The sequence below is a fragment of the Pithys albifrons genome, chromosome Z (assembly GCF_047495875.1).
Source record: "Pithys albifrons albifrons isolate INPA30051 chromosome Z, PitAlb_v1, whole genome shotgun sequence".
NCBI classification, from domain to species: domain Eukaryota; kingdom Metazoa; phylum Chordata; class Aves; order Passeriformes; family Thamnophilidae; genus Pithys; species Pithys albifrons.
The window spans coordinates 72951464-72978891 of NC_092497.1; the positions used below are offsets into that span (position 1 = coordinate 72951464).

At 38.0% G+C, this 27428-nt stretch overlaps 1 protein-coding gene across 1 annotated transcript; it reads left to right on the forward strand.

Annotated features, from left to right (window-relative positions):
- Positions 1-111: 111 nt before the first annotated feature.
- Positions 112-26158, forward strand: CEP78 (centrosomal protein 78). The gene is made up of 17 exons (XM_071580659.1): positions 112-159; positions 784-870; positions 2169-2443; positions 2667-2842; positions 3265-3337; positions 3850-3953; positions 4882-5056; positions 6550-6663; positions 6903-6967; positions 10695-10803; positions 12452-12587; positions 13500-13551; positions 14708-14851; positions 20315-20392; positions 22139-22305; positions 24018-24171; positions 25316-26158. The coding sequence occupies exons 3-17, from the start codon at positions 2191-2193 to the stop codon at positions 25820-25822; spliced, it is 2307 nt and encodes a 768-aa protein (XP_071436760.1). The 5' UTR covers positions 112-159; positions 784-870; positions 2169-2190; the 3' UTR covers positions 25823-26158.
- Positions 26159-27428: the final 1270 nt, after the last annotated feature.

The following is a 27428-nucleotide window of genomic DNA, read 5'->3' on the forward strand; positions in this document are numbered from 1 at the left end:
GGGCCGGGGCCGGGGCGGGGGGTGGCACCGGCGGGGGTGGCACCGGCGGGGGTGGCACCGGCGGGGGTGGCACCGGCGGGGGTGGCACCGGCGGGGGTGGCACCGGCGGGGGTGGCACCGGCGGGGGTGGCACCGGCGGCTGCGGTCGGAGCAGAGAAGGTGGGACCGGCGGGGTGGGGGGCGGTGCGGGGAGTTGCGGGTGTGACCGGCTGTCGCTGCTCGTGTCCGTCCGCTTCTGGCGTGCTCCTTTGGGTGGCGGCGAACAGCGCAGCCCGCGGTTGTTACCGGTTGGTTCAGTGATGTTCGGTCTGAAGTAGTTCTCAGAGTTGGTGTCGATATTAAGTGCACGAAACGTGAAAAAGCCCCTCTTTCCCCTCATTTAAGGGCAGGGTTGTCTGTGTGAGTTGTTAGCCGGATGCTTTGTTAGGCGCTGGAGCAGAGCGGCGCTGCAGGTCCCGTGCGGTGAGCGCAGCTCCGCAGCCCCCCGGGCTGGGCTTGGCGCGGCGAGTGAGCGGGGCAGGAGCGCCCGGTGCGGCCCCCGCTGTGTGCGGCACTCGGGGCGCGGGCACGGCCGTGGCTGCTGCAGGCGGGGAGCACCCTGTGCGAGTGTTGTTTGCTCCGCTATACGCAGCCCAGCTCGGGAGCATGGAACCGGGTTTTTCACTGTCACTAGGTGCTGTGTTTCTTTTAATTTGTCACCAGCTAGTATCATTTGTATTCTGTCTTCTGTCGTCTGTATTGAAAAACACAGTAAATAATTGTCATCTCTTTACTCTGTCACAGCCAGTGAAGATACTCTCAGGTGGTGGCAGAAGCACTAACTTCACCGCAGAAGAGTTCTAGCTTCCATAACTGTTTTCCACTTGGAAGGTGATGTGGGTCTGATAAGTTTGGGCCTTTTCCTCTCTACCTGCAAATGCATTTAAGTTCTAGGGCCAAGAGCATCTCTCTTTACTTCAGTTAGAGGTATGGCGTTCAGGTACTGCAATGAAAGCCACCCTGAGAGAATATTGCTTAAGCTGTGGAGATAAAAGGCTAATATTTTGCACACTGATATGTCACTAGAAACCCTTGGTGCCTTAAAGGTGATGGTCACTTTCTGCTACTGAATTACTGGATGCTAGTTTAATAATTTCTGTTTCAGTGGATGCAGTGTAATCATTAAACGCAAGTAAATCAGCATAAATAAGAGGGTTTGGAGGAGCCATTTTATTATAGTAATATTAACTGTATTAGATATAAGAGTTTGTATCTTAAAACATTTTCAGTCATTTAAATACTAATAGTGTGATAATTTTTATTCTAAATTATATTTTTAGAAATAGCTGTTCTTATGTGCTTATATCTGTCCAGTAATTCTTGTCCCAGTTTGACATACAGAATATTTCAGAAGCTTGGTAGAAGCTTTCCAGTCTGTAGCAATAAGAAAAATCTTTGCAATATGACAAATGTTTCCTGTGTGGAATACTTAATGCTATCTTGAATATAAATAAAGAAATGGATCTTCTGTATATAATGACAAATATTCCTATTGAGACTGTGGATTGCTTAACCCTTAATAGCAGTATTTAGAGTTTCTGATTGGTTCTAATGTGTAACAAAAACTTACGCCTGAAAAATGCTTTTTGAAATTTACTGATATAAATATAAAAGGTAAGTAATAACAAAAATATTTAGGAAAACGTTTTTTATTCTGTATGAGGAGAATTTATGCTTTTGACTGAAGTAGCAGAGAAGTTCTGTATGTTTCACAACTAATTCTGTATGTTTCTTTTTGTGGTGGGAGTATCCAAGGCTTTTGGGAGTCTGCAGACTCTGACGCTACAAAATTAAATTTTAAGAGGAAAACGAGATCTTTACAACAGTGCTTGAAGATCAGGCCTTTTGTGCTCTGGATATATCTATTTGTGTGGGGAGAAAAAAAATGCCAGTTTGGTGGTTTGGGTTTTGGTTTTTTTCAACCCCTTATTCGTTCAGCTGTACTGGCACAAGTAGCGAGTGTCACAAGACGTCAGTTTTTTAGCTGCCACATTACAGATGGGTAAATGCTATACAATATACAGGAACATTTCTGTGGTTTGGGTATGTGTGTTGAATCGAGACTGTGTTGTAAAATCAGTTACACGTTGAAAAAAGTTTATATTTTTTTCCCTTTTCTTATTTTACAGAGAAATTTATCCCATAAAAGAAATGATTGAGTCAGTCAAATTAAGAAGGCAGTGCATGCTAGATTTTTACTCACATTATGAACATCTTTGTGAACTTCAAGGCTCTGTCCCACTGAAAGCTGTGAAGGCTAACCTGACTCAGGATGCTATTGATCTAATTGTAGATCACATCAAAGCTAATGATTGGGCACCACTTCTGGGTGCTATCAGGCATAATAAGACTCTGACTTCTGTTGGAATAAGAAGCTTATATCAACATGGTCTTGAAGAATCAGGTCTGTAGTGATGGCTATAAAAGTTAAATATGTCGTTGTGTGCATGTTGAAATTTGTTGCATAAAACTCTTGTATAATTGATTACATGGGGGGTAGAACTGTGTTGCCTGAGAAATTATTTCTATTTAAAAAATTAATTAAAGAAAAGCAGAGTGTGATTGTGCTTGCTTTTAAGTTGATAGGGACTGAATTTTACTGATGTGTAATTTCTCTTGTTTACTAGGTGTTGAAAGATACAAAACCTACTTTAGAAGGAGAACTCCAGCAACTCTGTCGAAAGACTTGACTGGCCAACTATGCCAAGCTGTGAAAGACTGTCTGAGTATATCAGATGTACTAAAAAATTTAGAACTGCAGGGTTTGCTTTTGAGGGAAAGAGATCTAACACTTTTAACAAAGGTGAGCATTTGTTAGCGTACAAATAAGTGGAAAATATGCCCACAATATGGAATAGTAGCAACTAAATCTTACAAGTATTTTTCACAGGCAAGGATATTGTGAAATTACTGTGCATGTACATGGTAGAAAGTTGTGGAACACCGAGGAGATAAAAACTAATCTTGAAGATATGTTATTGGAACACTCCAATGGGCTCATGAGTGGCTTTTAGGAAAGGACGTTGCTGCTTGTTGCCCACAGGCAAGGTTCCTCCCATGCTAATAAAATGAACCAGCTTAAACTGAACTTGAAGGTTGATTTGTTTTGACCTTCCTTTCAATCGCCTAGAGTTTCTTGTAAGGAACACAGAGTTTGAACAGCTTGGGTGACTTTTCTCTTTTTTTGGTTTTCAAGGCAGTTAACAATACTGTTTTATTCTTCAGGGCTTGACCACAGCTTCATCTCTGGAGAGTTTCTCTTTAGCCCACTGTCCAATTGGAGACGGAGGGTTGGAAAGTAAGTTCAGAGTCAAAAATGTTTAAATACACTTTCCTCTGTTTTAGTTTCCAAATAGATTAGGAAGTTTTTCAGTATTTCCATTCCTGTTTTAAGTTTCTCTATAGGGATTAACGTAAATTCTTCACTTTATTCTACATGGCTCAACAGCCTTTGGACTTGAATTTCTTCACTTGATGCTAGTGAAAAGCCATACTGCTTTATGATGATGTTTATACTTGTATTTAAAACAGCATTCATATGTCTTAATTCCTTCCTGATTTGTTCATGTTTCCATAAGGAAACTGAAATAAAATGTGTTCTATGTTGTTCAGATGGTCTTTGCTAAACATTTACGCTAGAAATGTATAAACTTAGCATTTAAAATATACTTCATATTTCAACACTATTTCTTTGTCAAAGCTTTTGCCTGTTAAAGCTGATTTAGCATCTTAATAGGACAGTGAAAAGGTGTGTTCTGATAATCTGAAAGTGATGTGTGCGGGTAACGTGCTTACTTTTGTTTTCTTCAGCAATCTGTCAGAGTATAAAGAATACAGCTACTATCAGATCTGTAAACTTCACAGCATGTAGCCTCACATGGCGAGGGGCTGAACATATTGCAAATTTATTAAAGGTAATTTAATCACCTTTCGTGTTCACAAGACCTTAAAACATTTGATTTTTTGCTTTTACTTTCAAGCTCTAAGTCCATTAAAGCACTTTGTGAGGAGCATATGTGAATACTAAAGTGTGCGAGTAGCTCTTCTGAAAGCCGTGACTTTGTATGCCAAAAGTATCTTAATTTAATAGTATGGGATTTAAATATCTCAAGTATTCTTAAGCCCTGGGTAAGAATAATTGATTTTACAGTTTAGGAGCTACTGATAAACTGTTAGTAAGCATGTGACCAGCGCAGTATTCTAATTAATATTAACAGTGGTTTCCATGAAAGCACAAACTTTGTAGTATGTATGTATTTCCTGTTTAATGTGTGTTGAAAGTGTCTGTGAGCCAAAAGAAGGTATTAAGATATTTTGTAGCAAAGTTTAATAATTTACATTGCAAACTGGATAATGCAAACAAACATGAATATACTGTAAGGCTTAAAAGTTACTTGTATTTCTTGAATTCAGAAATGGTATGACTGTGTTTGTTTATACCAGCACTCAAACTATGGAGCAAACTATGGGGCTGGTCTCTTCTCCCAGGCACTCAGCAATAGGACAAGGGGGCACGGGCTTAAGCTCTGCCAGGGGAAATTTAAGTTGGGTATCAGAAAAAAATTCTTTCCAGAGACAGTAATCAGGCATTGGAATGGGCTGCCCAGAGAGGTGGTGGATCCACCATCCCTAGAGATTTTTAAATGCAGATTGGACGTGGCGCTGAGTGCCATGATCTGGTAAATGGACTGGATTTGGACCAAGGGTTGGACTCGATGATCTTGGAGGTCTTTTCCAACTCAATCGATTCTATGATTCTGTGAATTACAAAGAAAGATAATTTGTGATCTTGTTGTCAGTAATGGCTTTGGCTCTGCGTTTGGTAACGGCTTGTTTTCAAAGCACCAGGCAATGAGAAGACATGGTGAAGCTTGGGCTGAAAGCCTACGTTACAGGAGACCTGACCTTGAATATATGACAGGCTTGAGGCGGATTACTTTGAACTGCAACCTCCTTGTTGGAGATAGAGGAGCAATTGCTTTTGCAGACTGTCTAGGAGAGGACCTCTGGCTAAAAGGTATTGCAAAATATTGATTCTTAAAATACAGAAAAGTCACTCACTATGTAGCTGAGAAGAGTGCTCTTTTTTGTCCAAAGAAATTTCTCTTTTTTGAATTGTTGAAATATCCAAGTATTGTTGTGTCATCTGGTATTGTTCTCTAGCATTTTGGAAAATTTGTTCTACAGTATATCTACAAAATTATTAAAGGTGGTGGTGTAAATCATATAATTCTGTACATGGAATCAAATACCTGTTGAAATTTTTTTATAGTTTGAGGCAGGTCTATAGATAACATGCATACTAATGGAAAAGGATCATGTTGGAGAACTCTTAAACTGGACAAACAGTTGTCCACAGGCCCTAATGGGATGCATCCAGAAGTGCTGAGGGAGCTGGCTGATGTCAGTTTGAGGCCACTCTCAATAATCTTTGGAAGAGCATGGTGATTTGGAGAGGAGTGCATGAGGACTGCAGGATAGCTAATGTCATCCTTGATCTTCAGGAAGTCTGGGAAAAAGGACCCAGGAAACTAAAGGCCAGTCATCCTTATTTGCATCCCTGGGCAGGCAGGGATGTGCTGCCATCCAGAGGGACCTCAGCAGGCTAGAGAAAGGAGCTGATGGGAAGCGCATGATGTTTAAGTAAAGGATGTGCAGAGTTCTGCACTTGAGTGGGAATAATCCTATGCACCAGAACATGCTGAGGTTTGCGTAGCTGGAAGGCAGCTTTTTAGAAAGGATCCTGGAGAACCTGATGGAAAACAAACTATCCAGGAGCCAGGAAAGTGCCTTTGTGACAAAGAAAGCCAGTGGTATCCTGGGGTGCATTAGGCAGAGAATTGTGAGCAGGTTGAGGGAGGTGATTCTTTCTCTTAACAGAAGTGACTCCACACGTGTATTGCCTAGTACAGGAGAGAGCTGGAGCTACTGAAGAGAGTCCAGTGAAGGACCACTAAGATGATGAAGGAACTAGAGCAACTCTCATTTCAGAACAGGCTGAGGAAGCTGGGACTGTTTGTCTTGGAAAAGAAATGTCTCAGAGTGGGGTTGTAAAAGACGTATAAATATCTGAAGTGAGACTGTAGAGGAGATGGACACAGGCTCTTTCCAGTGTTACCTAGTGACAAGGCAAGAGGAAATGAATATAGATTAAAACACTGGAGGTTCCTCCTGAACATCAGGAAACTTTTTCACTGTAAGGGTGACTGAAACTGGTACAGTTTGCCCACAGTGGTTGTAAAGTGGTTTATATTAATTTCTTTGCAGTTAACAATTTTATTTAAGTTGATCTATAATACTGATTAAATTTCTAGTTTTCTTCTTTTGCAGTAATACTCCTGTTTTACATATGGCTGTTATCATTATGTCCTCATTTCTCATGCTTCATGTTCTATGAAATGGAGGTTTTCAGCAGATGTGGATCAATTTTTTAGCTATTGACTAGTAAACTAAATTACTAACTAAATGCAGTTACTGCACTGATTTTTTTTTTCTCCTTAAACATTTTAGCACTTGATTTGCAGCAGTGTGGAATATCCAATGAGGGAGCAAGGTCATTATTAGATGCTCTTCAGACTAATACAACAATAGTGGTTCTTGACATAAGAAAAAATCCATTAATTGGTATGTATCCTTGTCCTCTTTGTGTGGTGGGTTTGTTTTGTCTTCTTCAGTAAATATATGGGGAAAGACAAACTACTTCTAAGGAAAAAAAACATATCACAGTAATTTGCTAAACATTTTTAAAACGGGGGAAACAAGAAGGGTAGGTAATATATACTGCTTATTCAGTGATCTGTTTCTTGACATAAAGAGTTGTCTCATACAAAAAATTCTAAAAAGGATATTTTAATTCATCCTAGGTCATGGTCTCATGAAAACCATTATTGAAAGAGTTCTTAAGAATGGAAATAGTGCTAATTCAGAGGTATGTTTTACAGATTTTGGAATGAGTTTGGGGTTTTCTTTGTAGCTGCCACTGCGTATCTTTTTGTTAAAGTCCAACTTTGCTTAAAATTAATCTAAACCAACTATTCTACTTATAAAAAGAAGTTTGACTCTTAAGCAGTTTAAAAAACAGAAAACCCCACTATGTTGGGGAAAACCTAAAAACACTATCAGCAACATATTTTATTGGTTTTTTGTGATTTCTCATGGAATTTAAGATGTAACATGTAATAAAACCAGGATATACATTTAATTAAAATAAAAACGGAAGTGTGTGTGTCTACTTTGGCATTGCTGTAGAATGTTAAATAAATACTGCTTCTGGACTGCTGGAGAGCTCTGTACTACATGTGTCCTTAATAACATGGTAATAATACATTTTCATTAGAAGTAAAGGAAATAACTTAAATTTTAAAGCTTAATTTATTTTGAAATTTATTTAATGTCACTAATTTACATAATTATTATTTTTTAAAAGTTACTCAGGACTGTCCATTGCAATGCAAACCATCTAGGAAAACAGAGTTCATTTAAATACAGTACACCCTTCCATCTTTATCTAACAGTCCACAGAGATTGCATAGTAATGTGCATAAACTAAATATCTGGACTATTTAGTATTAGATATATTGTTCAAATACACATCAGCTCCCAAAGGTGACAGGAAAGAAATGAGTGTACTCTTGTTCTTGATTTCACAGAACTGCAGCAATCCCAGTTACTGTTCTGGAACTTATTACTCTTTTGGATTTGAAAAGGTGTACAAGTCAGGGCTGTGGATTTGGAGGGAGTGTCTAATAAACTGAGAATTTTTGTATAGAATTCCTTGAAGATTAGTACACTTCCCCACTTCAATCTGCAGAAGACTTTTTTTGTCAAATTGAGCTTGGTTGTTGAGCTCTGTCTCCTTGGCAGATGCAGTCAACATTTTCAAAATGTTACAGGGATCACATGAAAATAGCATCTGCCTGGAAATGCTAAGGATGATTGGAAAGCAGCAACTCTGGAGAATCTCCCTTATACGAAGGGATCACTTGACTTGACATTAGTTTTATATTCAACCACTTAGTGTAGTATCTAAAGTTTCATTGGCAGTGCTAGTAGTTCTTCATACTTCACTAACAACACAAATGAAGAAGTACTGACCACCAGCTTGATAAGTAGCTTTGGTTTTTTCACCAGTCACAGCAGTCCTTCCATCCTCTTTTGTGTAAAAACGTTTCTCTTTGTTTTTCAACAGCATGTAGGCAATTGCCTTTTGGGTTGGGTTTTCAGGTCTGCAAGAAGAGTTAGTGCTCTACTGATAATTGATGCCTTTAAATTTGATGGGCTGCTAAAACAAAAGAAAGTTGTTGTATTTTAGCAGCACTATGTAGTACCATAGTGAATTGTAACTGTGGATGTGACTGAGTGTACAGTGATGAAAGTTTGTGTAGTTTCTGAGAGAACAAGTAGCTTCAATGGAAAAGCCATTGAAGGTGTATATCGGGTTTGAGCAGCCAGGTTTTGGTAGCAGTGGGGCTATGGGGGAGGCTTCTGTAAGAAGCTGCCCCATGTCTGGTAGAGCCAATGCCAGCTGGCCCCAGGACAGATGTACTGCCTTCCAATGCCAAGCCAATCAGGAGTGATAATAACACCTCTGTGATAACATACTTAAGAAGGAGAAAAAAAAGTTGTGGGGCAGATGAAAATTGCAGCCAGAGAAGAGAGGAGTGAGAACATATGAACAACTCTGTAGTCACCAAGGTCCTTGGAGAAGGAGAGGTTGGAGGTGCTCCAGGTGCCGGAGCTGAGTTTCCCCTGAAGCCTTGGTGCAGACCATAGTGAAGCTGCTGTGCCCCTGCAGCCCATGACAGTCCATGGGGGTGCAGAGATCCACCTGCATCTCGTGGCAGACTCCACGCTGGAGCAGGAGGATTCACAAAGGAGGCTGTGACCCCATGAGAGGCCCATGTTGGAGCAGGCTCCTGAGAGGGACATGCTGACTCAGGGGCAGAGGAGCCCAAGCAGGAACAGATTTTCCTGGTCGGACTTGTGGCCCTGTGAGAGACCCATGCTGGAGCAGTCTGTGCCTGAAGGGCTGCACCCCATGGAAAAATGACCCACACTGCAGCAGTTTGTGAAGAACGGTTGTTCGTGGGATGGATTCCCACTGGAGAAGTTCGTGAAGGATTGTCTTCTTTGGGAGGGACCCCGTGGGAGCAGGGGAAACTCCTCACCTGTCTCCCTGTACTGCTGCGGGGGAGGAGACAGAACTCAGGAAGGAGGGAGGTGTGAGGGAAGGTGTTTTTAATATTTATTTTACTTCTCATTCACCTTCTCTGCTTTTTTTGGTAATAAATTTAATTATTATCCCCACTTCAAGTCTGTTTTGCCTGTGCTGGTGGTCAGTGAGTGATCTGTTCTGGTCCTTATCTCCACTCATGAAACCTTTGTTATATTTATACTTCTTTGTCCAGCTGCAGAGGGGAGTGATAGAGCAGCTTTATTGGATACCTGCTTTCAAAACACTGTCTTGGTATTTTGCTGATTTGTACTTAGATGCTGTACAACAAAAGCAGCAGGCACTTAGACAAGAGAGGTTCTGGTCTAGATGAACTTTAGGTTTAACCTAGTAACGCTGTCCTTTTATGTGTGTAATAAAGCAAAATTAAGATGCTCTTAGAAGTTTGCAATTTAATTTTATTCTTTCTGTCTGTTTTTTTAGTTTAAAATGAACAGGGAGCTAGATCCGGCCACAGACCCTTCAAAACTTAGGCAAGGATTATTTGAGTCCCAAGGGGAAAAAAAAATTTCTTGCCAATGATAATTTTGGACTAAACTTGGTTAGAGCACAGTAATGGCATTTCAGTCTTTCTTTTGCTTTAGATGGGAATGACTTTGGCATATAACTTTCCTCCTACTCTGATGTGGCTTTAGAGCTGTCTGAGAAAAACTTTGTATTAATATCATCTCTATTTCCTTCAAAAGCTTGAGCAGTAGAGCCTGTGTTAGTGTTAATACTGACTGAAAAAGTGTCAGTGATAATACACACTGAAGAATTGCAGTGTAACTTAAGAGTATCTACTAGGAGTAACAAAACTTTATCATGACAAGAGGAACTTTTAAGAATAGAGCTGTTGCTGTATGGAAATGAAGTTTGAAGTACGGCTCTGGCCTTTGATCATCACTGTGTCTTGATTTTGGTTTGGGAACTTTTACTTTGTAAGAATGAATTTTCTATACAAGGCAGTGAAAATACAACTTCATATTTTTTAAAATACTGATGTTATTGGTAATACAAAATCATGTTAGGGAAGCTTTTATTGCTCTGTAGAACTTTGGCCTGAGCCAATCATTCCTATCAAGCCAGTTTTCTGAGAATGAAATGCAGAAGTCAGAGTTGTCTCTTTGTAGGGTTGACGTCTTGGGTTTTTTGCTGTAAAAGGAGAAGTGTTCTGCACAGGAGATAGGAAAATATCAGATGGGATATTATAGTTTTAGAAACACTTTCTGATAATGTAGCAGTCAGACTTGCATAAAATCCATGTTTGAATTTGGGCTTTGTGGGACTTCAGTTTTTTTCCAGATTTTACACTTTATTAAGTTTTCTGTAAGAAGCAGTGTTCTCTATATATAACAAAATTCCCTTCTATTTTAAATAAGTACCTCTTTAACTATGAGTTGCTAAACCGATTCATCTTTTCTTTAAAAAAAATAAATTCCAGTATAAGTGGCTGACGTCTCCATCTTCCAAGGATTCTTTGAAAACTAGACCAAGGAAAAGAACTGTTGTCCTAGGAAATGGTCGAAAAGGAAAAGCTACTATTCGTATTGGTAATAACTGTCTTTATTTTCACCTACTATACTAAATTCTGTCTACAAAATTTTAATGCTTAATAACTTCAATTATAAAATATTTGCTGTGTCTAAATGTTAGTTTTACAGAACAAATATCCATTTTTAATTAATTTGATAGTGTGTCTTTTATCACTGGTATCTATAGGAAACTTGCTCTAGTTTTTAGTGCAGCTAGATAGTGGCCGGAAAAATAGTAGGACATGCTGAATTAAATATATGTAAGAACTGCACATATGTATTCTGAGTGCATCCTCTCTACAAGCTTTAACTCCTGCAAAGCTTGGTGGTAGTACCTTGCCTAGTTCTTGTGCGGTTGTAACCTTTTTGCTGTAGCAAGCTGTGCTTTGCCAGAACAAACAAACATGAATTTTTTACTGATATACAAAATGTTCTAAGATTTTTTTTAAACTTCATGTAAACCTATTATCAATAGTATGTTTAAAATAACATAGGTATCTTGAATATTTATAATTAAGTACTAATAGCTGCAATACACTAAATATTTTTCATTAAGCTATGAAAAATTCACTGTAATACATTTGACTGTCTTTCATGTTTGCTCTAGTTATCTGGAAGCAGAGATGTAAGCATAAATTAAACTGAAGTCTTTATACAAATAAACTGTGGTGATGAGAGTGATGGAGGAAGAGAATGCCCAACATATGTAGTTGTGGTAGTTTGGGTGTTTTGTGAGTTTTTTGGGGGATGGTGGTGGTGAATTTTTTTTTTCTGTTTTGGAGGTTTTTGTTGTGTGGTGGGTTTTGGGGGGTCTTGGGGGTTTTTTTGAGAGAGGGAGGGAGTCAAGACGTGAAAACTATCTTGTTTACTATTTTGAGAATACCCTGAAATTTGGAATCCCATTACCATAATTATGCATGTCCGTACCATTACAAAATCAGTTGTTTTACTGATCTCAGTGAAATAATTATCCAAATTCTCATTAGCTTTACTATATGAATATTAGGTGAACAGTTTTCTGGACTTGTTAGTTTCTGACTTACAGGAAGCTGAGGTAGAGTGATCATCCACATTAGGTTTCTTTTCTGAATCTACTTTGATAGTTTAGGGTTTAAACAAAAACAAAAGACTGAACTAGTGAACATAACTTTTCATTATTAGTCCTCTTAAATGAAGAGATTGTCAGTGTTCTGTACAAGCAATCCACATCAGTACTGGCTTTATTTTTAAGCATTTTGCCCCCAAATAAACCAATATTTTTCACACTAAAGCTGCTACAGGGCAATTTGAAGCACATAGATAGCTTTATTGTCTACACAGATTGTCTCCCATGTGAGCCAATGGAATTAGGTATCTGAAATCAGTAATGTTCATAAACGTCTTCAGCTACAAAATTTTTCTTCCTTTTTGAATAACAGCTTGTCTCAGTTTCATCAACTTAATATAGCAGTTAAGTATGCCAGCTTATAATTGCAACTTTTTGGACACTTTCGCACAGTCAGACTGAATGGCAGATATCCTACTTATTGTCAATAATACTTATTATATTAACAGTCCCTATTATTACATAGGAGATTTTACTTATTAGAAGTATGCTGTGAATTTGTGTGTAAATAATTAGATATAATGAATTCTCTTTTTCTTCTAATCTTGCTGTTCAATACAGGACTATTATCTAAAAGATCTGTAAGTCCTGGGAAAAAAGGTACATCTGTAAAGGGGAGTTACACACCAAAACCACTACCACCAGGCACAAAAGGATTCTTTCCTTGGCGGACTGCGGAACGTGCAGAGAGATGCAGGTGAGTTTTTCACACTACAGGGGAAAATACTGAAACATAAAACCTGCATGACAAATATAGCAGAGAATAAGGTTAGTCTTTTTAAAATGCAATTTGAAAGTTACACAAAGAATTTCATATTTCATCCGTAAGTTTTTCTGTTTATATAAATTTTGAGGATTTTATATCAATTCTATTCTGGTATTTAAAATACACAAAAATATATGATGACCACAGGAATTTTCTGATGTAGCAAAAAGCCCACTGCAAGCAAACCTACCTTGCCTGCTTGTTCTTTTTTTCATAATGATTTAACAGATGTATCATTGCTGAAGGTGCAAGTTTCTATTCTGAGCTTGTAGTATAGTTGATTTGGCATTAGATGCCTAGGTACTTTTTTCCTCTTCTTTCTTCTTCATTCCCCCCAATACCAGCATAATTAATGTGATCATCTAAGTCCTGTGACTTAAACAAGTTACACATGGAAGCTATCTTTTGAAACAGTTTTTGTTTGGCTTTTTTTTTTTTTGTTAATCTATACTCTAGACCTTGGCCTCAAAAATGGAGACTATGTAACTATTTAAACCAAAAAATCTCTTAATGCTCTATCACAACTGTAGTTATTAAAATTGCATTTAAAAATCTGAATACCAAATTCTACTGTTGACTTTAGTTCAAAATAATTCACTAAGCAAGATGACTCCTGAAGATACTAATGTTAGCATCCAGTCATGTTGGTCTAAATCACAATTAAGTAGGCAGTGCTAATAGAACAAAGTGAGGATCTAGTGAGGGATACAGTGTCTGATGCTGTTTTTACTCTTACTGCTTTACCTGTCCTGGTATCCTGTATTTGGCAGTGAGTGTAGCAATGGTGACATTATAAACTTCTTTTTCTCTAAAGTGTTTTGTTGGCTTTTTTTCTAACTTCAGATTTAGAGGCGGGGCTGTGAATTGTGCTGGAGAATTGACAGTTGATATTCAGGTACTGTTTCTCTCAAATAGTGGTTTCTTTAGTAGGTAAATGCCTGAAAAGAGATGGAAGTGTTCTCAACAGAATTTATTGTGAATTTATTGTTTAAAAATTAAGACTGGAACATACTTTTAAGGATACTCTCTTATAGAAGTACAAAAAAACTAGTTTACATCAACATTTGGTTGAAACTTCTTTGCTACTTAGTTTACTTCTGTATCTGTCTCTATATCATTTTGTTTTCTAGTTGTATGAGCAAGATGGGTTTGAGTATGGGGACAATCCCTCCAGAGACAATAAGGAGGACTAACAACATTTTTATCTGAATGCTTTTGCACCATCTCTGTCTTGGTTTTGGATTACGTACTTGTATTTACACCCATCTGAGAACTGCTATAGCAAACATACCTGAAGGAGAAGAAAAATTCCAACTTTCTTTCTTCTCCCTTGCATCTCATTTCCATCTCCCCTCCCACTCTACCCACCATATAATAGCTGGAGAAGTGTGTTTTTGTGTACTTGTATATTAAACAGGCTCACAGAAGGGTGTGATGGGTATGCACTGATCTCCTCCTCTGGCGTAGGCTTCCCATGGACTGCAGTCCTTTGGGAAAACCTGTCCTGGCTCATGATACCTGTGCAGAGCACCGCTCCTTTGACCCATCCCTCTGCTCTGACATGGGTCTTCCCTTACTGGAGTGAGTGCATTGACTCCACCACAGAGCACCTCTTCCTGCTCCCAGCCTGTTGTTCCCTCTGCTTTTTCTCACTCTCTTTGCTCCCACTTTTTCTGCGTTTTTTGCCCTTTGTTAAACCATCTTACCCTGATGCTCCACCAACTTGGCTGCTGGGCCCAGCTATGGCCTGTGGTGGGTTGGCTGGGACCAGCTGTGTCCAGCGTGGGGCAGCCCTGCGGTGCCTCACAGGGGCCAGCCCTGCTGTTGGATGCTCACCACGGGTACCCAACAAGTGCACTTAAAGAACTGATATTTTTAAATTTTGTTTTATGCGAATTTATTTCAAAATTACATAGCTGGACAATGTGTATACATAGTAAGGGACTCTGAGAAACAACTGTATTTAAATTAAGCTTGTGATACAATTTAATCTTGGATTTTTGCTGCGCATTACAATGCTGTGAGTGGGTGTGGTTTTCTGGTGTAATTAGACAGGTGTTCCTGTGAAAGTGACTGTAGAAAGTGCTTCTACATCTGAAACTGAAGACACAGAAGATTTAGATGATGTCATGCACCATCCTGATTTGGCAAAATCAATTGATGAGATCAGTGTATCAGAGTATCGACAATTGGAGGTAAGAAGCATGTTCTATACTTTAGATTCCATAGAGCCAAATGATATCAGTTAAACCATATTTTATTCAGAAAAGTGTAGTTAAGCAAATAACCAGCCATGGAGCAGGATTTCAGAATACCTCTTAATGATCCTGCATTGAGTCACACAGGCTTTCATTTCAAAAGATGCATGTGAAATATGCTCTGAATGTCCGTTCTCTTAATACTGCAATACAGATGCGTACACTATAATCATATTGTCAAATCAGTGCCTTAATAAGGAAGAACTTCACTTAATACATTTAGCTGCAGTATGTGTAAGTTCTCTGTTCCAATCTTGAATCATAGTTCCGAAATCTTTCAATCAGTGTTACTGCCTGTAGTATTTTCTTCCAAGTATTTCCTTTATAAAAGTAATTTACTGTTATTTCTAAGAGCTAAAATATGGTAATGGTTGTTGTGTAAAAATGATTACAAAAATACCTGAAAGAGTGTTAAAGCTCTATTTTATAACGAAGCTTAATAACAAACTTTTTTTATTTTTTTGTTGTTCTGTCTACTTTTTTGATAGTTCTGAAAACTTAGCAGTAGTGAAACTATTTCTGCAAACATCATGACTAGGAATGTTCTTATAAAAGGAATGAGGGAAAAAAGGATGTGTTTCAGTGGCTCAGTAATGCTGCTGAGGTATCTAACACTGTTGTAAATTAATGCCCTCAGGCAAGATAACTGAGTTGTTTCTGAAGTGTTAGGATTTGAATTCTATTTGGAGAATCTGCCCTGCCTCTAAAATAATATTTCTGAAAATAAAACCAATAGTCAGTCTGGTTTTGGTGGTGGTTGTCAGAGCACCACATTGGGTGAATATACTGTTCACATGTGCAAATATTAAGAGTGTGTATCTGTCTTTGTGTGAGAGGAGCGAAATTAAAAATTAACTTCTTGCAGGTCTATAGGTGGTTAGACTGTTTAGAGTGGCTTAGAGTTGTGGAAAGCAAAACGACTATACAAATACTGCAATACTACCAGCCTTTTTTTTTCTATTTTATCTGTGTATACTTTTTCTTTAGACCTCCCCTTTTTCTCTCTAGAACTTTTGTTCAAGAAAATTTCAAGTTTTCACATGCTGCTGGGACTAAAAGTTGTGTAGGGACTTCCTTCGAGGGTGACTTCATTACTGTTTATGTGTATTGTATTGACATTGTGCTGTGTTGTGGGTTCAACACTTAGCAAAAGCATTGTGTCTGGAATCATAGAATTCTGTGTCATCTAAAAATTGCTCTAAAAAACTTATGTGCAGGAAGTACTATGCTTTCAGGAAACACTTAATGGATCTATTCTTGGTGTTTGGAGAGGGAGGAATATTATCTTCAGGACACACGGCAGAGGCAGACAGTGTTTTGTGGTTTGGGAAGGGGTTGTCATACTGACCTATGACATCAGTGTTACGTATAGTACTACATGTAGAGCAACTATAAAGAAGAGACAATTTGTGGTTAATTGGAGCTTCCATGGAGGTAAACCCACAAATTTTAGCAACCTGCCTCAGAATGGTTTTAAATTTTCTGTGCTTGTACAAGTCCAGAGTTTCCTGACATTCTGAATTTGAAGACTAAAATACTTCTTTATGCCATGGTTGCATATCAGATAATGCTGTTTAAATGGAATGCAGGCCTTTCTGCGCTCACCCATCCTTTTTGTTACATTGACACAAAGCAGATTTCACATTATGGCAGAACTTAACCATCAACTTGTCACTGTTGACTTGTGATGTCTGTTTCCTCTCTGTCTCTTAGCGCTTTTTCTTTTCTAGTTTTAGTCTTTCTTCATATTTTTCTAATCATAAGGCCAGTCGAGTCAACTTGCTGATGTGGAGAAAACTCATGTAGTTGAACAAGGAGAAGTGCAAAATCCTGCACTGAGGAAGAACAACCCCAAGCACCAGTGTCTGCTGAGGGCAGACAATTGGGAAAGCAGTGCAGCTGAAAAGGCCCTGGGGGTCCTAGTGGACACCAAGTTGAACATGAGCCACTAGTGTACCCTTGCAGCAAAGGAGGTGAATAGCATGCTGGACTCCATTAGGAGGAATATTACCAGCAGGCTGAGGGGGGTGATTCTTCTGTGCTGGTGAGGCCACACCTGGAATATCATGTCCAACTCTGAGCTCCCCAGTACAAGATAAATACCCAAAGAGAGAGTGAAAATAAGATGGACACAACCTCTTTTCTCTGGTGCTCAGTGACAGAGACAGAATGGGTGGAATCAAAAAGACAGGAGTTTTGTTCTGAACATCAGGAAACACTTTTTCATTGTGAGGATGACTGAGCACTGGCACAGGTTGCCCAGGGCAGCTATGGCCTCTCCCTCTTTTAGAGATACTAAAAACCATCTAGACATGTATCCCTTCCAACCTCGACCAGTCTGTAATATTTTTGCAGGACAGTGTTCAGCTATCTTAAAGACTCACGTTAGTTTATATGATTGAGGGTGTATCAGGACTGGAGTATGGTAAGTGGCAGAAGTCTTTGGCTGATAAGGTGAGAGAGGAAGTGGAGGACCTTTTTTATCTGCCTTAATTTGGCTGAAGGACTGGCATTAAACAGCTTTTAATGCACAGCAGCTTGAGGGAGGAGCTATGTTGAGCAACTGATCTAACTGAAAAGTGTATTTGGAGGCAGCAGGCCTTTCAGTAAAGTGGGACAACCAGCTGTGCTAGAACAATGATGGGAATGCAGAGTTGGAATAAACAGTAAGACGTGGGAACTCCTTAAACTGCTTCTTTGCCTAAAAAAGCTCTCAAAATATATTTTGATGTGACTAAGTGACCAGACTTTCACTTTAGTATAAGTCTATGAGAACTTCTCTGCACCTTCTTCTCAAAAAAGGGGCTTTAAGCATACTGCTTGGTGAAACAAGTTGTGTTTTCTGTAAAAAAATGTCTTTGGTAATGAAAGGCTTTATTTCTGCTTAATGAAAAATAAGGACTGATAAATATGCATTCCTTCCACTAGAGGGTATAAAATGTCCAAGTGGTTTCTGATGGAGAATGTAGTTGAGGTAACTCCTGTATTTTTAAATTTTAACTAACAGTTCAAATGGTGAACTTCACCCTTAATCTAGTTAACAGGGCAACTCTTTTTACATGTTACTACTTTGTGCAGTACAAAGAAGTAGAGGTTGTACTGAAACTTTTTTTAAAATAAGGACAGCAATGTAATCAAGGAGAAAAACATGGCTAGTTAGTTTCTAAATTTTTAAAAACATATTTCAAGTTTTGAACTTAAGTTTTTTACCCGTGTCTAGTGTTGAGTAGTCACAATGTGCACAGTAATTCTGAGGGCTACATATATTTTTGGTATGTGATTTCATCTTAAAGGCTCTCAGTGCTGTCTTTCTTGGCTATACTTCTTGAAGGCTTAATCTTGCAGCTTGGATATACATTTAGCTCTCTTTGTATTTTAATAATTTTTTCTCCAAAAAGACTAGGGCACTATGTCAACTAGTAATTTCTTAGAAGCAAAACAAAAAGGTGTACATATACTTTAATGGTGACAAATACATTCACACAGGTGTAAGGCATCTTCCTTTAAATGCTGGATTTGATACAGCTTATGGGGAGATGCAGCTGCAGTGTTCAGTTTGTTTTTAAAGTCAACCCGTATCTATCCAGAGAGGTCCCAGCTAACTGGAAGCTTGTGAGTGTTGTCCCAGTTTTCAGGAAGGGCAAGAAGGAGGACTCTGGAAACTACAGGCCTGTCAGTCTCACTTCAGTGCCTGGTAAAGTTATGGAAAAGATTCTAAGAAACGTTGAAAAACACCTGAAAGACGACACAGTCATTGGTCGCAGCCAGCACAGCTTCATGAGAGGAAAGTCTTGCTTATCAAACCTGATTTCTATGACTGATCTTCAGAGCTAGGTTATGGGATTTCAAGTCACGTGTCAAGTTGAGAATGCAGAATGTTATAGTCACTATCTTCTGTGCTGTGCTTCTGTGTCTGTAAGAGGTTTTATAGCTCCCATTACTTCCACACATTCTAACCTTGATTGCAGTAAGATTGTGGTATTTGTGGATGGTTCTGCTTGGAGATTTGCCCCCAGCCCTATGCCTGGGGGTTAGGTACTATTAAATCTTTCCCCATATACTGCCTTTGAAATGTGTTTTTCTTATGCCTTCTGACTTCCACAGGTGATGCTCATGTTTTTTGATGACAAAGGTATGACTAGCTTTCTAGTTCCAGGGTTAGCTTGTTTGATACTAGTGTAGGGATCATAGGACTGGGCTGCACCTGGGCAGCAGTGACAGACCCATAATCATCATTATGAGTGGTTGTCACTGGGAGGCCTCAACAACCTGTGTCTTTGAATCAGATGCAGAAGTCCCTTGCATCTTACAAGACCTGTGAGGATCTGTTTGTATTTGTAGAAGGATTATTTTTTACTATGCATTCTGTCGCACACCAGTCTTCTCAGATGACTGCTTATATGAAGTACACTAGTATGCTCTTGAATACATTTTTGATAGTAAACAAAGGATTTCAGTACTCTTTGAAACTTTGCTTCTCTGTAGAGCTGGTTGGTAAGGTGTGTACATATAGCAGTATCTTTTTACATATAGGTGCCCATATACAAAGTGTATAGAGAAATGGAGTTTTATATGCTTGTTTTCACCTTTCAGACCAGAAGACTGTGTTAAGGTGTGCAAGAACAAAAATTCCTGTTTGTTCTTCCACCTCAGATTCTGTAATTAAAGATGATAATGCTTGGCTGGGATACATGAAAATGAGTTTTGCTACAGATCCTGACTCCTGTTACTGAAACTGAGATTCACCATTTAGAACTAATAGTTAAGTGTAGGCATCTCATAGATAAGACTAGAATATGTTTATTAGATGTTTGGTTTTGTTCTTGTTAATTCAACATTAATCTTGCGATTGTGAAAATCTTGCTTTTTCTAATGAGGCAATAAGTGAAACCAATTGGAAAGAGCACAGTTTTCTATTCAAAATTTTCTATTCCTACTGCTGTAAGAAGGAATAAAATGGTGGATAAAGAATACAGTCTGAAAATCTAGTTATGGTACTAGAGACTTCTTACTGGAGCCCAATTCGAGCCTTTGATGATACAGACCTATTTAGATAAAAAGGATGTTTGAAAAAGTGAAGGGGAAGAAGAGGAAATAGAGAAGAACACGCATTCCTGATAGTAATGTCATAGCCCAAAGAGACTTGTGCTGCAATGTCATGTTATCTGTTGCAGTAGTATAAATCTGTTAAGCAAATCACACTTATTTATACTTTCCTGTCTTTTTTGCATCCTAGAGTTCTGTACTTGTAGACATTTGTCATGTATTTTTGTAGAAGATAAGTTGTTGTTTGGAATGCCATGTGCTACTTGTTAAGTGGACCTGTTGAGTTTTTATACATTGCATGTTAATCTGACATTTTGAAATAAATTTCATGATAATTTATCTGTGTTTTCATAGTTGGAGCTGGAAGAATGTGTGAAAAAGCTAAAGGAAGAACAAAGAGCTAGAGAGAAGGCTGAGGAGCGGATAACAGAGGTAAGATACTTAACCATTAATGATCTTTAGTTTTAAAGGAGGCATGGATCAAAGTATCCCTTTGCTTAATTAGGAGTAATTATCTATGACCACTGATGTGGTGGCTTCCAGAGTTTCAGCTCAAAGTCACGTGGACCATTTACTAGCATAAGGGCAATGATGAAATCTGTGTTTAGTAATGTGTGTTTGTTCTCCCAGTCCTGTTCCAGAGCCTTGAACTCCAGATTAAGCTACTCTTTCAATGGCTTTTATTCATTTGCTGTTTTATCATTTGGGGCATCCTGATACTTACTTTTCTTGAGAAAGTGTTTAAATCTGTTTGCAGTTTGCACACATCATAGTTCTGTGTCTCCCAACTCATTTATCATGACTTGTGCTGAAAAGGTCTTGTTGCAATTATTGTTGAATTTGGCTTACTCTGTGCCTTTGATTTTCAAGCTTTGTTTCCACAGGCAATAACCATGTTGGATGGTTGTCTGCATGCCAGTTGTTCCAAAGTGCAGTTTAGTTCTGACAAAACTGAACAACTTACCACAGTTAAATTGTAAAGTCTTATTTCCCCTGTCTGCTGTTGCTGACCTAAAAATACTCTTTTCCATCAATAAGCAGAATTTCTTCAAATAGAATGGAGTGTGAGATAGTGTAAACAAATGGATTTGGTTCTTAGATGTAAACTGGAGGGGACTGAAAGTGGGGATACCCTTTGAAATTTGAGCACCAAGTGGTAACCCACAGTACAGGGAGCAGATATCCACAAAGGACTCTGCATTCTACAAGGTCCCTTGTAGACCTCTTTTGCGGCCATCCCCATCCTTCTGTAACATGATGTGCACCAGTGGGCTCTTCTGGGTATCTGTTGTTAAAATAATTAAATGCGTTTCAGGCTAAACACCCTCTGCAAGAAATCTTTGACTGTCATCCTAGACTGGTTGAATCCTAGCACCTTGTCTCAGAAGAAGGGATAAACCAAATAGCAGTAGTCTTTAAAATTGTTCATTTTGATGCTCATTTAACATCTGCAGTGTATTACACCATCTATAATTTTTTGTCTTCATAAAAAATGAAAGAAGAAAAGCCAAAGGTAGCATTTGATTGCATACCTATAATCTTAAATCAGTGTCTGAGTTAATCCTTCCTTCAAACAACACCTTGTATATCCTGTAGTTATCATTCAACTACCAGTCAGTCATTGATTTGATTAAAATTCAATGCAGAGAAAAACTGAATCATCTTCAGCTTTCAGTTTTGGGATGCACAGTGCAGGGAAGAAGTAACAGTAATATGCATTTCCTCTGATACCGAGGGTTAATATAAGGAGAACACTTGCCTCATTTAAGTTTCTTTAGTAGTAAAATAAATTCTTAGGTGTTAACGTGTCATATAATATATGCAAAGCATGATAGGAAATCTGATTTTTGTTGGCTTGTAATTGCTCTGTAACTTTCTGTATATACTGAAGACAGTGCTGAGCCAGCAGTTTTGAGTGCCTGCAGCAATATCCCTCTGGTAGCAGAGGATTGCAGCTGTGGATAAACAGACCTGCAAAGAGCTCAATGTAACAGTACTCTCAATGTGTCTGGTACAGCAAAGCTCTGTTACATCAGTTACTTCTGGTATTTCTCTTCAATGATGCTGCTCTTTAGGCTTGCAAAGGTGAGGTTTGATATTTTGAGTATTTTTAAACTGAAAATGAAAGAAATGTCTTTCTTTTTTTTTTCCTTTTTTTTTGTTTTCCCCCCCACATAGTTGGAAATTGAAAATGCAAGATTAAAGAATCTAAATGCCTCCCTATCTGAGGTTCTTCGTACACAGTCAGTAACCAGCACGATTTTGGAAGATGAAGGTGTTCTAGGCAGCATTGAGAATGCTTTCCAAAAGTTTCATGCTTTTTTAGACCTTCTTAAGGATGCTGGGTGAGTTGTTACTTAATACTTAAGTCTTACTGTTTCTCCTGAGATCTTCCAAAATTATCTTCACAGAGAAGTATGCTGCATCCCCCACATTTACAGGACTGTACTTCCAAAGAGCAAAGGAAAATAAATTAGCCATGTACCGATTGTTTAGTCTTTTCCTAATGGGAAAAACATGATCCAAGCACTGTTTACATATCTGTCCTTGGGAAAGGCTTTCAAGACGCCCATTCCAAAAGAGTAGAAAGCTTATATTAAAACATGTTTTCAAGTCTTTATTGGATCACATGTGGCTCTTAGCATTTCCATGAGATGAAAGGCTTGGCTTCAGAAAGTGTCTGTTGTTCTTGTGCTCTCCATTTACTAATTGAAGTATAGAAATTGTACAGAAATCTAGATGGATGAGTGTAGCCTCTGTTTAAATTCTAAATTATATATTATTATTTGAATTATTTTAGAGAGTATTGATTAAAATTTGTCTAACCACTGTCCCTGCAGTTTCTCACAGAGTGGTTCATCTTTCTGATTGTCAAAGAATTTCAGCTTAAATGTGATTTGTTAAGCTAATGTAGCAAGGCATGGCAATTGCATCCACAAGAATGAAGGAATGATATAAATACATACTGTAGCCTATTCTGCATGTTCAGAGAGCATCACAAAAGATTTTACTTGCCTCCCACTTCCAAATTGTAATGATGTTACTCAGAACATGTGACAATGGCCTCAAATTGTCCCAGGTTTAGACTAGATAGTAAGAAAAATTTCTTCACTGAAAGGATAGTTAGATATTGGAACAGACTGCCAGGGACATGGTGGAATCAGTACCTCTGTAAGTGTTCAAAAACATCTAGATGCAGTGCTTAGGGGTGTGGTTTAGTGGTGGACCTGGCAGTGTTAGATTAATGGCTGGACTTGGTGATATTAGAGGTCTTTTTCAATCTTAATGATTCCATGATTCTATGATTTTAACTTACTGCAAAGTTCACCCTGAGGCCGTGTTCTGATTTTGTGACAATCAATTGTAAAGTTGCCATTACTTCAAGAATTAATTTCAAACTTTTGAAGAAGGCACAAAGGCATTTTCAATACATGAAGAATAATTTTTTCATACAGGCCCTATGTCTATTCCTGTCCTAGGGAGCTGCTCTGAAAGTTATAGAATCCCAATCACGAAGAGTGTTGTTCTCAGTAAGCTCCTGTATATCATATGCTGTGCTATCAATTGATGGCTGCAACTCCTCACTTCTTATTGAGACTTAAAGCAGGCAGGTGGTTGGTTTGGCAAATTTGTAAGCTGGTAGGTGACACACCACTGTATTTGTGAAGTATGTCATGGCACTGGTTAGGTATTATGCTCGTTTGGAGATATGCATCAATCTTCTGCTTGAATGACAGGGTTTTGATCTTTGTTCTGTCTGACATGGACTCTGCCTGTCAGCATCCTGCTCTGAGCACAGTGCTAACTAGGAGAACTTAATTTTCAGCCTGATGACACTCGAGTTTTGAATCTGCAGGCTAATTTGTGCAAAGATAAGAAAATACCTTTAGCTACTTGTTTTTATCTTGGTGAAGATGTTTTGGGCTTTTTATAAAATATTAGAAAACTATCTTCAAAGCTTTAAACAGATTCTACTACTACTTCTGGCTTTGAATGTTTAGGTCTTTCAAAGGCTAAGAACTGATTGTATCATTTTCTATTGAACTTTATTTTACAGACTTGGACAACTTGCTGTATTAGCTGGGATAGAACAGTCCGATTTTGGACTTTTGAGGCATCCACATATGAATTCTACTCTCAGTAAGCCTGCTAACGTGTCAAAGGAGAAGTCTTTTGAAGAAGAAAGACAGGAACATACCCAGAACAGCAAAGTAAGTTATCGAGGGAATGTTAGAGGCAAGTTTACTTGATACTTTTTAATGTACATCTCAGCAGTTAACCCCCTCTGATTCATGAAGTTATTACTGCACCCTTTTGCGATAGCTGCATTTATACAGATAATAATAATTCAACCATTAAGCTTTTGAAGTATTTACCATTTGGAACATAAGCCATGGCATTTTGTAATGTATTAAAGAAAGTATTGGTGGTAATTGTGTTGTTTTTTACTCTGAAATAAGAAGTTCCAGTAGTGATATATGTCCATTAAAAATGGAAAATACCATGACCAGGTTTTTTAGAAACATTTAAGAATTATTTATAGTGGTTTTAAAACCTAGTAGAGGCTAGTACAAAGCGCCTGCTGAAAATCACAAATTATTTTCTAAGTAATTGCATTGTATGTGTCCAGTCTTGATAGATTTCTGTGTGGCCATAACATGAATTTCAGGCAATTAAATATTTGCAGTATTTATAGATAGTGTGTAAGGTTTCTTCTCTGTTAATTAATAGAAAACTCTCTGGACTTTTCAAAAGAGATGGTCAAGTTCCTGTAACAAAATAAAACAAACAAAAAAACTCCAAATGAAAACCCAAAACAACCAAGAAAAAAAGACCAGACTTAAGATTTTAAAACTATTGAAGTAGCTTCATATGGCCTTGTCCAAGTTATAGCTAAGAGTCACTCTGCATTCCAGTGTGTTTCTTGTACACAATGTCTTCCTCTTTTAACTGTTCCAAATTCCTCAAGAACAATGAGCTTCTAAAGCATGATGTTAAAAATTTGGTTTTTTTTTTTTTAAAGTGTGTAAGCAATTTCCAGTTTTGCATTTGAAGACTATTGTTCTTATGTCCTAGTATTGGTGATTATTTGGATTCTTGTAGCAGCTAATTATTGTGGGATAGACTACTGGGAATACACCTCTGTGAACTGCCAGCAAACATAAGGAATTGCAGGTATTTTGGAATGATAGACATGATGAAGCTTTGGCTGCTTCAGTGTAACTGTTCACATCTTTGTAGTATAAGTTTCAAGCTAGAAACTCTAATGTGCCTAGTCTGTGTATATATGGCAGTTGAAATACTGATTTTTTTTCTCTAGTACCTCAGTATCTTCATTGGAATCTCTTGTTTCAGAACAGAGCCGGGGACATCCAACTTTCTCTTCCTGGCGCGATTCAATCCCAGATGGTTATGAATAGTGCCTTTTCTGTGCTTAGAGAAACACAAGAACTTGAGACTGCTGGACAGCAGTACCAGCTAGCCTCATGGAAGGAAAATGAAGCTCACATAATTAACCAAAATAAAGACGATAATCTTCGAAGTAGTACTCCAATATTCTCTGAGAGGAGAGTCAAACAAAATGAGCAGGCAAACGGATGTCACTCAGCAAGGCAGTTAGCTACCAGTCTGAATTCATTTGCCGATTCCAGTGTACATATTAAAAGCGATGATAACAGAGTATCCAGTGGTATGTCATTTGAAAAAAGCAAAAATTCTTCCTCTAAGAAATACACCCCTAGAGCAAATGAAATGGCAGCTCCAACTACTAAAGCAAGAGGAAACCAAAATAGACTACAAGCAGTAAGCAGCTCTGGAAGTGATACTTTAGGATCTGGCTCCGAAATACAAGAAAGTATATAAAGTGTTACTAGCATTTGAAATGGTTCTAAAATGTTTGGACTGTTCTTTACACTTGGAAGATTAATAATAGATTTTGCGTGTTTCAGTATATTTTGTGAATTTTTTGTAAGGTAATGAAGACTTTGTGACTTTTTAAAGCATTGCATGTTGTTCAGTATTTCTGTTTCATGTTTGCATTCCTTGTCATAAGATTATGAATTTTGGAAACATACGATACTCTTAAAATGGTATCTGTCAGTTTGTACTACATAGAGATTACTCCTGGCATATGGGTTTACTTATCTACACTGATCTTGGTGTAAACTGTTTTGAGCCAATAAAGTTGATTTGAATACATTTTTTCCCCAGTGTTTATTTCCAGTGTATTCTAAGTGTAGTGCGAAAATAGTTTAGAGGCAAACATCAATTCCTGCCTGAGTGTGTGGGCATGATGTTCCCCAAAATAGTGTAAGTTTCAGATACAAAAATGAGTCCAGAAACATCTCTACAAGAAATCTTTAAATAAAACCATCATTATTGGTATCACTGTAAATTATAGAATAACACACATTGGAAGGGACTTCTGGAGGATGTCTAGTGCAACTCGGTTAGCTTGCTCTTAAAACCTAGAGAAATGTGAGAACATACAACTAAAAGAATATAATTATTTCAGAACTCCTGTGATTTACCCCCCAGTTTCTAGTTCTTGTCTCTGTGCATAGGCAGGTGAACTAGAGGGTATTTTTCCCATACAGGAATTAGGCAGAATGCTTTAGGCTGAACTAGGGGGAAATATAGTTTTGTAATTTTCTTTCTCACTCTTTCATCTGTTGTGTGAGTTCTGAACACATAAGATCTGTAGAAATTCCTGACTCCAGTTGCTTGACAATTATGAAAAAGCTCACGAATCCTCAAATGGATTTTTTCTACAGAGCAAATAGCACAAGATTGCCTTAGCTATTGCAATATTGCACAAGTAATTGCACAATGAAACTATGTTCTTTGTACAGACTTTGTGACTTCAGAATAATAGAAGGTAGTATATTAATCTGTTATTTTTTACATACTTTCTCAACTGTTTATGTAATTCTTCAGTCATCCTTTGCTTGTGATTTTGATTTGTTTGAACAATTACATGCAATCTGTATATCCAGCATTAAAATTCTACCTGTTCCCTTTTTTAAATTTAAAATTCTAATCACTAAGAAATTCTGGATAAAATAATAAATTCAAAAATGTTTGAATTTGTGAGGTTAGCAATGAGGAATCTGTTGTTTGTCCTTAAAAATACCCAAAAGAACTTAGAACAGTTTATGTGTTGTATGCCTATAAGCAGGTGATATTAAATATCTTTTATGTTAATCACTTAAATATTTGCTTTTACAAGTATGAATTATGTAAAAAGTAATAATTTAAAACAAAATTGACCAGGCAGTTTGCAACTGAGATGGGCGTATTTCATTCCAGTGGATTAATTCTTAACCTTTTTTTTTTCTGTTAAATCAGAAACACAAAGAAAGAATTATTCATCCTGTTGCTGGTGCTGTGGTGTAGCACTGCTACTATAATAATCTGTAGTGCCTACTTTGTATGTGTGTGTATATATATATAGTGTTGGATCTGAAGT

Excerpts from the sequence above, each read along its gene's own strand:
- CEP78 (XM_071580659.1), top strand. The coding sequence starts at position 2,191 with ATGATTGAGTCAGTCAAATTAAGAAGGCAGTGCATGCTAGATTTTTAC. Across the intron at positions 12,588-13,499 it reads GAACGTGCAGAGAGATGCAG|ATTTAGAGGCGGGGCTGTGA; the intron begins GTGAGTTTTTCA and ends TTCTAACTTCAG. Across the intron at positions 24,172-25,315 it reads AACATACCCAGAACAGCAAA|AACAGAGCCGGGGACATCCA; the intron begins GTAAGTTATCGA and ends CTCTTGTTTCAG.